Source organism: Microchirus variegatus, assembly GCF_963457635.1.
Source record: "Microchirus variegatus genome assembly, chromosome: 1".
Lineage (NCBI taxonomy): Eukaryota > Metazoa > Chordata > Actinopteri > Pleuronectiformes > Soleidae > Microchirus > Microchirus variegatus.
The window spans coordinates 43056697-43068805 of NC_139802.1; the positions used below are offsets into that span (position 1 = coordinate 43056697).

Here is a 12109-nt window from a genome sequence, read left to right on the forward strand (position 1 = left end):
TGTGCTGTTTATCTGTTGTCGTATTGTTGTTTGTTTATGTGTGCACTGATTGGCTGTTGGTGTCTCCAGGCGGCCTACCTGCTGGGAGTGTCAGACCCCAATAGTACGGCGGGTCAGAAGGGCCTGGTGGACCCTGCTCAGTTTGCTCGGGCAAACCAGTCCATTCAGATGGCGTGTCAGAACCTGGTGGACCCCGCCTGCACACAGTCTCAGGTACACGCCGGCGTCTCTGCTGCAACATCACCGAAATCACCCGGTTAGCAGTTCATCGCGTGGTTGACCTGGATTTTTGCCGTTTCTCCTCCCAGGTTCTCTCGGCTGCCACCATCGTGGCCAAACACACCTCGGCGCTGTGTAACGCCTGTCGCCTGGCGTCCTCCAAAACCCCCAACCCGGTCGCCAAGAGGCAGTTCGTCCAGTCGGCCAAAGAGGTGGCCAACACCACGGCTAACCTGGTCAAGTCCATCAAGGTTTGTTAATGGTTAATGGTTAACAAACATCAAAAGCCTCTGCTCCACATTCCTGATCCAAAATGACAAAAGACATATATCTTATGCTAACATCACGCGGTTAGCTTATCACACATTGTCATGACTCAGCAAATCTCACCTAACCTGTTTTGGTGACTCGCTACTACTCACCTGCAGGCTAATGCTAAGCTAACAACCTTCACCGTAAGGTGTGAACAAACGCATAAATCAAGTGACACACGCGGTCTTTTAGAAGTTAGCCGTCAACAAACATCAAAACCCTCTGCTCCACATTCCTGACCAAAAACACAAAAGACGTATATCTGATGCTAACATCACATCACGCGGTTAGCTTATCACACATTGTCACGACTCGATCAAATCTCACCTAACCTGTTTTAGTGCCTTCACACTGAGTAGGAAGCAACATTTCTCATCGCTTTACTTTCTCAACTCGCTACTACTCACCTGCGGGCTAATGCTAAGCCAACAACCTTCACAGTAAGGTGTGAACAAACGCATAAATTAAGTGACACGCGTTCTTTTAGAAGTTAGCCGTCAACAAACATCAAAACCCTCTGCTCCACATTCCTGACCAACAAGACAAAAGACATATCTGATGCTAACATCACATCACGCGGTTAGCTTATCACACATTGTCACGACTCGCTCAAATCTCACCTAACCTGTTTTGGTGCCTTCACACCGAACAAGAAGCAAATTTTCTCATCGATTTACTCTCTCAACTCGCTGCTACTCACCTGCGGGCTAATGCTAAGCTAACAACCGTCATCGTAAGGTGTGAGCAAACGCATAAATGAAGGGACACAGAAGTTAGCAAGTAGTACAACTTACATGCTTAGCGTACACAAGTATAAGCTTATATTTATGTATAAGCTACTGAAATTAAAAATGCTAATTATTGTTAGCGTAAACACAACATTAGTGCTGGTTCAAATTCATAGATCCGCATTTAAAGTCGCAAACTAATAGAGACTAATGTGCCTTTATGTACATACCTCCCTCTGCCTGAAGGTGGCAGCAGACTCATTGTGATTGTGTGTCGTGTGCAGGCTTTGGACGGAGCCTTTAACCAAGAGAACAGAGAGAAGTGCAAGACAGCCACTGGTCCTCTGATCGAAGCCGTGGACAACCTGACCGCCTTCGCCTCCAACCCGGAATTCGCCAGCATTCCTGCTCACATCAGCCCCGAAGTACGACCTCACCCACACACACACACTTTAATATAACTTTAATATCACATGGGACCTTGTTGTTTCTGACTCCATCTCCTGGTCCTCTCAGGGTCACGCAGCCATGGAGCCGATCGTGGTGGCGGCAAAGACGATGCTGGTGAGCTCGACCGGTCTGATCCAGACAGCGCGCTCCCTGGCCGTCAACCCCAAAGACCCGCCTAAGTGGTCGGTGCTGGCCGGACACTCGAGGACGGTGTCTGACTCCATCAAGAAGCTCATCACTAACATGAGGTGAAAAACGCTGACCTGACTCCACCCTCTCTGTCATCTATGTGTTCATGTGTGGGTGTGAGTTACCGTGTGTGTGTGTTTATATGTGTGTGTGTGTGTGTGCAGAGAAAAGGCTCCCGGTCAGAGAGAATGTGACGACGCCATCGAGGTGCTGAACGGCTGCATCCGTGAGGTGGATCAGGCGTCTTTAGCCGCCATTAGCCAACAGCTAACACCCAGAGAGGACATCTCCATGGAGGTAAACAAACACACACACACATATACATTATTTTAATTACCTGTAGCGTCCAGTTTGAAGGATTTAGTGGCATCTAGAGGTGATTTTGTTTTCTGTACATGTAGCATTATATGTACGAATATTATTGTATGAATATTAGTGCTGTGCTATAGGTTAACGCATGACGCGTTTCCATGACGACTGACCGGAAAAAGACGCGCACGGCGCCGTGTTTACGTGCCGCGACGCCGGAGTCCAGGCACCGTTTACCAGTTAGCTCCGTTAGCTGCATTAGCTCCTTTTAGCGCCGTTAGCGTTAGCCTACAGTGGAACTGGAGCGGTCTGTTTATTAAAGGAAAAGAGCAGCGCTACAAATAACTAGCGTACCTGTGTACTGCGTATGTGTGACTCTGTTTTTAAAGTTAAGCGTTACCTTACAGACTCATTTTAACAAACATGCGTTAACGTCCGTTGACGTTGACACCTTTAACGTTTGACAGCATGATGAATATTATATTATTACATTTACTTGTTTGAAAAGTGGAATGGAATCTAGAGCTCTATTTTATACATTTAAACATCTCAAAATTCACGTATACCAAGTTTCAGGTTCAATGATTGTCACGTAGCGTCGTTAAAACTCACTTATTCTCAGTTTTTATTGCCGTTTTAACACGTTTAAATCCAGAAGAAGCTTAATCTCGTGAAAGATTTTGTCTAAAATGTATCCCGGGCTCCTTCTGCATGTTTGAAGTCTCGATGGTGGTCATTTTTTCATCAGATGTGTTAAGAGCACCACCTACTGGCCACAGAGAGCCTGATCATCTGTGTGTGTGTGTGTTACAGACTCTCCATGAGCAGATGGCCGCCTCAGTCCATGAGATCAGTAACCTGATCGATCCCGTCGCCGTGGCCGCTCGCTCTGAGGCGTCCCAGCTGGGACACAAGGTAAAACGCCTCCTGCTCGACATGTAGTGTAGTACCAGTGTTGACCAGCAGGGGGGCCGGTCAGCAGTCTAGACACAGAAGGAGGACAGCTCCACTCACATCCTCCTCCTCCTCATGTTTTAACCAACAGGTGTCTCAGATGGCCACCTACTTCGAGCCGCTCATCATGGCCGCCATCGGCACCGCGTCCAAGATCCTGAGCAGCCAACAGCAGATGGCGGTCTTGGACCAGACCAAGACCCTGACCGAGTCCGCACTGCAGATGCTCTACACTGCCAAGGAGGCCGGAGGAAACCCCAAGGTACTGAACCTGACACCGGCAGCACAGAGTCGTCTGCAGGTCACATGACACCTTTGATTCAGCATCTTTGGAGTTTGTCTCTTTGTTTGAGACTTTTATATTGAAACTGGGTGGATGTATTTTAGTGTGAATGAACAGTAACTGAGACTTTTATTGTGAAAGCTGGAGTTGTTTTTTGGAGTGAATGACCCGAAACTGAGACTTTCATTGTGAAAACTGAGTGGTTGTGTTTGAGTGTGGATGAACAGAAACTTAGACTTTTATTTTGAAAACTGGAGTTGTTTTTTGGTGTGAATGACTCGAAACTGAGACTTTTATTGTGAAAACTGAGTGGTTGTATTTGAGTGTGGATGAACAGCGACTTAGACTTTTTTTAAAAACTGGAGTTGTTTTTTTTAGTGTGACTGACCCGAAAATGAGACTTTTATTTTGAAACTGCGTGATTGTATTTTAGTGCGGATGAACATAAACTGGGACTTTTATTGTGAAAACTAGAGTTGTTCTTTAGTGTGAATGACCCCAAAGTAAGACTTTTATTGTGAAAACTAAGTTGTTTTTTTGTGTGAATGAACAGAAACTTAGACTTTTATTTTGAAAACTGTAGTTTTATATTTAGTGGGACCGACCTGAAAATTAGACTTTTATTTTGAAACTGCGGGATTGTATTTTAGTGTGGATGAAACCAAACTGAGACTTTTATTGTGAAAACTGAGTGGTTGTGTTTTAGTGTGGATGAACAGAAACTTAGACTTTTATTTTGGAAATTGTGTGATTGTATTTCAGTTTGTATGAACATTAACTGAGACTTTCGTTATGAAAACTGGAGTTGTTTTTTAGTGTGAATGAGGAAATCTAGAGATCTTGTTTTTTCCCCTTTTCAAAAAAATGTTATCCAGTCTTTATTTATAATCACACTCACAGTACAGAGACAAACCCAATGCCTGAAATCCACATTTAATTTCTTTATTTATAATAAATACTGAAGGTTCTGTGGTTAAGTGAAGTCCATGTGTGTTTTCTTGCAGGCGGCTCACATGCAGGAGGCGCTGGACGAGTCGGTGCAGATGATGAAAGAGGCCGTAGACGACCTGGGAGCGACGCTGGCCGAGGCTGCGAGCGCGGCAGGTGCCGTTGGCGGCATGGTGGACTCCATCAACCTCGCCATCAACACAATGGAAGACTCGCCCACGATGGAGCCCGAAGGCAACTTCGTGGACTACCAGACGACCATGGTCAAGACGGCCAAGGCCATCGCCGTCAATGTGCAGGAGATGGTAAAGCACTTTGATACGAACCACTCTAGAGGCTCTGCGGAAGGCCCTCAGTAGCTGTAGATGTTTGAGTTGAAGGTTAACGTGTGTTTTCTCGCCAGGTAACGAAGTCGAACACCAACCCGGACGACCTCGGAGGCCTGGCCAACGAGCTGACCAACGAGTTTGGAAATCTGGCCAACGAGGCCAAATACGCAGCCATTACCGCGGAGAACGATGAAGTAAGCGAAACCAAAAAAACGCACCTCGGGATTCTGAGCGTGTCATTTCCTGGTGTCACTCTGGTGATTTCCTCTGTTTTTTTTTGTCCGTCCACAGATTGGCTCGCACATTAAGAAGCAGGTGGGTGAGCTCGGCTTCAGCTGCACAGGTCTGGTGACCAAAGCTGGAGCTCTGCAGTGCAGCCCCAACGACTCGTTCACCAAGAAGGAGCTGATCGAGAGCGCCCGCAAGGTTTCAGAGAAGGTCAGACCCCTCGACTCGTATCGCGTTCATTCTCTACAAATTCACAGCTTTCACGACTTCACTGTTTATGTCTCGATGTGTTCTCCCCGCAGGTCTCCCACGTGTTGGCGGCTCTGCAGGCCGGAAACCGTGGCACGCAGGCCTGCATCACGGCGTCCAGCGCCGTGTCGGGCATCATCGCAGACCTGGACACCACCATCATGTTCGCTACCGCGGGAACTCTGAACAGAGAGAACGAAGAGACCTTCGCTGACCACAGGTGCAGTAGATGCAACATAATCACAGAAGCTCCAGACACAAAAAAAAACCTTATTCTCAGTAAAGGAGCTGATGGGTTTGTTGTTGTTGTTGTTTGTTTGCAGAGAATACATCCTGAAGACAGCCAAGGCTCTGGTGGAGGACACCAAGCTGCTGGTGTCTGGTGCTGGAGCCAGTCAGGAGAAACTGGCCCAGGCTGCACAGTCCTCGGTGACCACCATCACCAAACTGGCCGACGTGGTCAAACTGGGAGCAGCCAGTCTGGGATCTGAGGACCCAGAGACCCAGGTACGGACGTGCGTGTGTGTGTGTGTGTGTGTGTGTGTGTGTGGAATATACTAAGTCAGCCTAAACTGTAACCACACATAAAGAGAACCTGGAAACAGCTGCGACTGAAAGTGTTGTGTTTTTACCTCAGGTCGTCCTGATCAACGCAGTGAAGGACGTGGCCAAAGCTCTGGGTAACCTCATCAGCAGCACCAAAGCTGCTGCAGGGAAACCTCACGATGACCCCAGCATGCTGCAGCTCAAGAACTCTGCTAAGGTACCGTTCAAAACCCACAGTCACGTGAAGCTAGTGAAGAAACTGAGACTTTTATTGTGAAAACTGGAGTTGTTTTTTTAGTGTGAATGACCTGAAACTGAGATTTTTATTGTGAAAACTGAGTAGTTGTGTTTTACTGTGGACGAACAGAAACTTAGACTTTCATTTTGAAAACGACGTCATTTTATTTTAGTGCGGATGAACATAAACTGAGACTTTTATTGTGAAAACTGGATTTTTTTTTAGGGTGTATGACTTGCAACTGAGACTTTTATTTTGAAACTGTGTGGTTGTTTTTTAGTGTGAATGACCCCAAACTGAGACTTTCATTGTGAAAACTGAGTGGTTGTGTTTTAGTGTCGACGAACATTAACTGTTTTATTGTGAAAACTGGAGTTGTTTTTTAGTGTGAATGACCTGAAACCGAGACTTTTATTTTGAAACTGGGTGGTTGTTTTTTGATGTGAATGAAACGAAACTGAGACTTTTATTGTGAAAACTGAGTGGTTGTGTTTAAGTGTGGACGAACAGAAACTGAGACTTTTATTTTGAAAACTGGGTGGTTGTATTTTAGTGTGGATGAACATAAACTGAGACTTTTATTGTGAAAACTGGAGTTGTTTTTTTAGTGTGAATGACCTGAAACTGAGACTTTTATTGTGAAAACTAAGTGGTTGCGTTATAGTGTGGACGAACAGAAAACAGAAACTTAGACTTTTATTTTGAAAACTGCATCATTTTATTTTATCGTGGATGACCTGAAACTGAGACTTTTATTGTGAAAACTGAGTGGTTGTGTTTTACTGTGGATGAACCGAAACTTAGACTTTTATTGTGAAAACTAAGTGGTTGCGTTATAGTGTGGACGAACAGAAAACGGAAACTTAGACTTTTATTTTGAAAACTGCGTCATTTTATTTTATCGTGGATGACCTGAAACTGAGACTTTTATTGTGAAAACTGAGTGGTTGTGTTTTTACTGTGGATGAACCGAAACGTAGACTTTTATTTTGAAAATTGCGTGATTGTATTTTAGTGTGGAGGAACATAAACTGAGACTTTTATTGTGAAAACTGAGTGGTTGTGTTTTAGTGTGGATGAAAGAAACTTAGACTTTTATTTTGAAAACTGGAGTTGTTTTTTAGTGTGACTGACACAGAAATTCGACTTTTATTTTGAAACTGGGTGGTTGTATTTTAGTGTGGCTGACCAGAAGCTTAGACTTTTATTGTGAAAACTGTAGCGACGCTAACAGCGGTCATGTGGTGTGACCTCTTGCAGGTGATGGTGACCAACGTCACGTCCCTCCTGAAGACGGTGAAGGCCGTGGAGGATGAAGCCACGAAGGGAACCAGAGCTTTGGAGGCGACGATCGAACACATCAAGCAGGAGCTGGCTGTACGTCTTCGACAGGAGAACGTGGCGTCGTCAGCGTACACATTTGCAATAACGAGTTCATTTCCTCCGTCTTTACCCACCAGGTCTTCAGTAGTTCCGACCCGCCGCCGAAGACGACCACGCCCGAGGAGTTCATCCGCATGACCAAAGGAATCACCATGGCGACGGCGAAGGCGGTGGCCGCCGGGAACTCGTGTCGTCAGGAAGACATCATCGCCACGGCCAACCTCAGCAGGAGGGCGATCGCCGACATGTTACACTCCTGCAAGGTACACGCCACCCTGATCACGACGTGGTCCACAATACGAGAACAATTGGGTGTTTCCCAAGTAAAGTTAGGGCCAATTCCAATTCCTCAAGCTCAACCCTTAATCTTAACTGGGCCTCAAAACTAAGTGTTGAGGGTTATTTTGTCACTTAGAAATGGGACACCCCCTTAAATGCAGATACGTCTTCAGACTGTAGGGGGCAGAATAACGCGAGAAGCTGCGTCCAGTCTGTCAACTCCAAAAAAGAAGAAGAAGAAGAACACATTTACGTCAGGATTATTTATTACAATCCGTTTGTCAGTCAAGTTATTAGGTTGTCAGTTAGTTACGGTTTATTGAAAAGTAAACGATGGCAAACGATCGCTTGTCCGCACAGGCCGGCTATTGACAAAAGATCGTAAAATAAAAATAAATGTTACGCAACAATGACGTCAGTAATTCATAACATGGGCCTAAACTAAGATAATACAATGGTTTTCATCATTTTTATATCTCTATTAACAAAGAAAATACTTCATTTGTAGCGTACTCGTTTCGCTGCTTTCGGCGCCTTTGTTATGGCAAAACACGCAATGCATTCTGGGTAGCCCTTGCACCCAAGGGTGGTCTCGGAAAATCTCAATATTGAGGGCAATACAGCCCTTAAACTTGGCCCCTCAACTTGATTTTTCTGAGAATCGGGACAGCACTTGCACTAGCGGGCTAGGATTAGCATTTTTGAGATTGATAGTCCATCAGGCGCTAACTCTTTGTGCGTTTGGTTTCTTCAGGAAGCGGCCTACCACCCTGAGGTCAGCCAAGAGGTCCAGATGAGAGCGCTGCGCTACGGCCACGAATGTGCGAGCGGTTACCTGGGACTGTTGGAGCACGTGTTGGTGGTAAGACGTCGCCTCGGTGTCGATCAGATCGGAGTTTAGCGAGTGTTTTACAGATGAGGTGACGGCACAAGAACATTGTTAAGGTTTATGCAATAATAATTCTTGGGTTAAGAGTACGTTCACCACTCTATGTTGCTGTTAGAAAGACTTTTCCAACAGGACGCTACGGTTCATAAACGGCTTTTTGTCCCACACCAAAGTCCATGGAGAAAATCAGCGTTTTTTAGCTCCCGTGGTCACGTAGATGAAGCCGAATGAAGGATTTCCAACACTGAAGTCACACCATGACACATTTGGACGCACTGGTAGAGGCAGCAGTGGAGGCGACATCTCCTGTGTGCTGTGATTTAAAATCGATGTTTTTCTCTATGGGCTTTTGAATGGGGCGACAAGAACTTCAGTTTCCTGCTAGAAAAGGCACATAATTGGGTGTAGAATTGATTTAAATTCATGTTTTTAATATGACGTGATCTTGGACACTCACAGCATGACACACTGCCTGCTCTCAGACTCTCTCATGTCGTTTGATGACCTCTCTTCTTTCTCTTTTTCCATCGCTGTTCTTTTAAAAAAAAAAAAAACACTTGCGGCTCACTGATGTCGGTGCAAGCCGGTGAGTAGTCTGCACGACTGACCTGCAGTGACAGTGCACTGGTTTTAATGCTACAACTACTAATGTTTAATGACTTAATCAATTAGTTACGACACAAACGGCAGCAGGCCTAGAGAAGACTGTTGCTAGCTAATGGCAGCTAGCATGCGGGTAACATTAATGTAATGTGATGGTCGTCATCGTCATTCATAAAACATTTGTTTTAAAGCTCCCATAGAGTGGTCCTATCACGCATATATGTTAGTTATGGAGGTCTATTTACATACATTCACTTGTTTTTATGGTCAAAAACCTCCTAGTTGCTGTAAATTAGCCGATAAAAATCTCTCCTCACTGAAGCTCTCGTCAGCCGCGCTGTTTCAGACTGAAATCTCACCCCCAGAAGACAGAACTGTGTTGTGATTGGCCAGCCAGCGTAGAGCCTTCCCAACTGTCTTGTGATTGGCCAAAACCTGGAAGTGGCGTGATTAGCACAACAGCTCTCAGAAGCGCAGCTAGCTCCCCCCTTTGGAACGGTGGATGCACTGCGGCTGCTACTCATTATCAAACATTGTTTTAACAGTGTTTAAAAATAACTTCTTGGTCTCGAATCTCGCTGAGCCCGAGGTAATGGCGCGGATACGCACCAAAAAAACTCTTAGCGTTATTTTGTACTTCCGTTCTTTGGGAGCTTTAAATGCGCCATATGTAAGAATGTGGCTGAAAACGGTTACTACACTCAAATTCCAAAATACTAAGGTCTTTTAGGTTTCGTTTTCTCCGCCATTGTAGCTCAGACGTAACCCCTGGTTGCTCGGCAGCAATGATTGGTAGACGGCGGTAGATGGCGCCACATGCCAAAACACGATTTGCAGTCTGCAAAAGATTTTTTTTAATGCAAATATTTGGGGTATACTGTTGTTGTTGGTGAGTTCAGTTTGTTATATGAACATTATTCCTGAGTCTCTGTGACATATTAGGAGGATTTTATGGCCAGTTGATTTAGATTTATTACATAATGCACTTTTAATACATCATGAATAGTAACGGACTTCTTTATGCAACTCCCGGAGTCGCCCCCTAGTGGCTAATCGCTACTTCCCACGCTTCACTTTTTAAACCAGAACTACGTCCATGTTTATATATAGCCGACTGTCGCTATCTCTTTAGCATCGCAGCTAAAACAACCAGAACTAGCTAAAACTTATGGTGACTGGTGTGTTTATTTTCTGGTGATGATTGTGAGTGTTTCACTGTGTGTGTGTGTGTGTGTGTGTTTGGCTCCGTGCATGCATGCATTCCCGTGCAGTGACGTCCTCGCCACCTGTCAGACTCCGCCTCCCCTCTGACTCTCCGAGGACGCCAAATCCGTCCTCAGCGAGTCTCGCTTCCCTCGTCACATTTGTTGAAATGGTTTACGTTTTGTTTTGTTTTTGACAATCACTCCCGTCAACTGTCAACATGACAACCCTTAAAGGGATCGTTTAAAGGGATATATATATATATATATATATATATATATAACCACACTTCAGACAGGAAAAGTCACATTTTCTGTCACTTTGTAAACTGCTCGTTCTCCCACACCGAACCCCGTAGAGAAAATCAGCGTTTTTAGTTGGTGGGGAAACAGGAGCTGCTGATCTACTGCTGCTTACTTTGGTCACTTTGTGTCACTGAGGTGAATCCGAACAAAGGATTTCAAACACAGAAGTCACAAAATAACACATTTGATTTCACCGAAAGGCGCAGCAGTGGATCTAGAACTCCTGTGCGCTATGGCGTTAAATCGCTGATTTTCTCTATGGAGTTTGGTTTGTGAGAGTAGAGAAGAAAGTTAACTTACGTCAATTTTTTTTTGGTCTTTCTCCCTTTAGATCATCCACAAACCGTCTCATGACCTGAAGCACCAGTTGGCCGGTTACTCCAAGCGAGTGGCGGGCTCCGTCACGGAGCTCATCCAGGCCGCCGAGGCCATGAAAGGTAGCGTGACCCGTGACCTTTAACCTTTTCCCCGCAAGCAGGTCGCTCGTAGCTTGTTCACACCTTCGTGGAATGTGCAGTGTACAGGCGCGGAACGTGAAACCAAAGACGAAGCGGCTGAAACTTCATACTTCATCCCTGACACCCCCGTTTTCTAAATTATGGTCCGATCTAAAGTCAAAACTGGGGATGATTTAGGGCGGGGTCTATGTTGTCGGTCCTCACGCTCCACCCCTTGCATGGTATACTGGTTTAAAAGTGTAAAAACACAGAATGTGAAGCTGCTCAGACGCTGAGTCGGCTCTTCTTCACCCCTCCTCCTGTAGCCTGAGCATCTCAAATGAGAGCTCAGCGTGTTCACACCTGAACCTAAAGCTGGACATTTAATGTTTATGCCACGTGTGAACGCGGCCTCAGACGTCTACGGTTTCTCTCACACGCGCGTATCAGATCGGACCCCGAGGCCTGAAATACAAATCATGCTGAACTCGCTGCCGTTCCGCGAATGCTGACTTGTAACTGTAAAATTTTGTGAAAGTCGACCTCAGAGCTTCACATCACTGATTAATTACACACACCCCCACCCACCCTGCTCCAGTTTCTGAGACATAAGCTGCAACTGAATCCCAGCTCTAACCCGTGTGGACGACCGCCGTCCCGTGATTGATGCGACGGGCATCGAATTCACAGATGCGCCATGTGAATCTCCTCAGTCGCCTCGTCATCTCGTCGCGAAGAGCTGAGGTCGTAAATTCATAAAAGTCAAAGGTGCGCTTCGTTTTGCGGGGGAGGAGCGTCTCGTCCTCGGGATCTGGTCCTAATGACAGAAGACGATGAAACATTTATGACATGTGTGTCCAACACATTAGACGGTGGACAGTTAAAAGGGTTTTCTCCTCGCAAACCTGCGGAGGACTGCCCGTGTTATATGGGAGGGATAGTTCAGGGGTTTATGAGGTGCTGAGTGACCCCCCCCCCCCCCCCCCCCCACACACACACACACATAGAACCAGGCTGGATTTTAGTAA

At 45.8% G+C, this 12109-nt stretch overlaps 1 protein-coding gene across 1 annotated transcript in view; it reads left to right on the top strand.

The window, feature by feature from the left end:
* The window catches only part of tln1 (talin 1), a 55412-nt gene that overhangs the window by 33900 nt on the left and 9403 nt on the right, over positions 1-12109 (top strand). Inside the window, exons 35-51 of the mRNA XM_083901703.1 lie at positions 70-213; positions 309-470; positions 1544-1684; positions 1776-1957; positions 2063-2195; positions 3021-3122; positions 3253-3423; positions 4449-4697; positions 4796-4915; positions 5013-5159; positions 5252-5418; positions 5522-5705; positions 5836-5961; positions 7243-7359; positions 7443-7628; positions 8399-8506; positions 10976-11081. Coding sequence (XP_083757829.1) covers positions 70-213; positions 309-470; positions 1544-1684; positions 1776-1957; positions 2063-2195; positions 3021-3122; positions 3253-3423; positions 4449-4697; positions 4796-4915; positions 5013-5159; positions 5252-5418; positions 5522-5705; positions 5836-5961; positions 7243-7359; positions 7443-7628; positions 8399-8506; positions 10976-11081 — 2545 coding nt within the window. The remainder of the gene's footprint in view (positions 1-69; positions 214-308; positions 471-1543; positions 1685-1775; positions 1958-2062; positions 2196-3020; positions 3123-3252; positions 3424-4448; positions 4698-4795; positions 4916-5012; positions 5160-5251; positions 5419-5521; positions 5706-5835; positions 5962-7242; positions 7360-7442; positions 7629-8398; positions 8507-10975; positions 11082-12109) is intronic.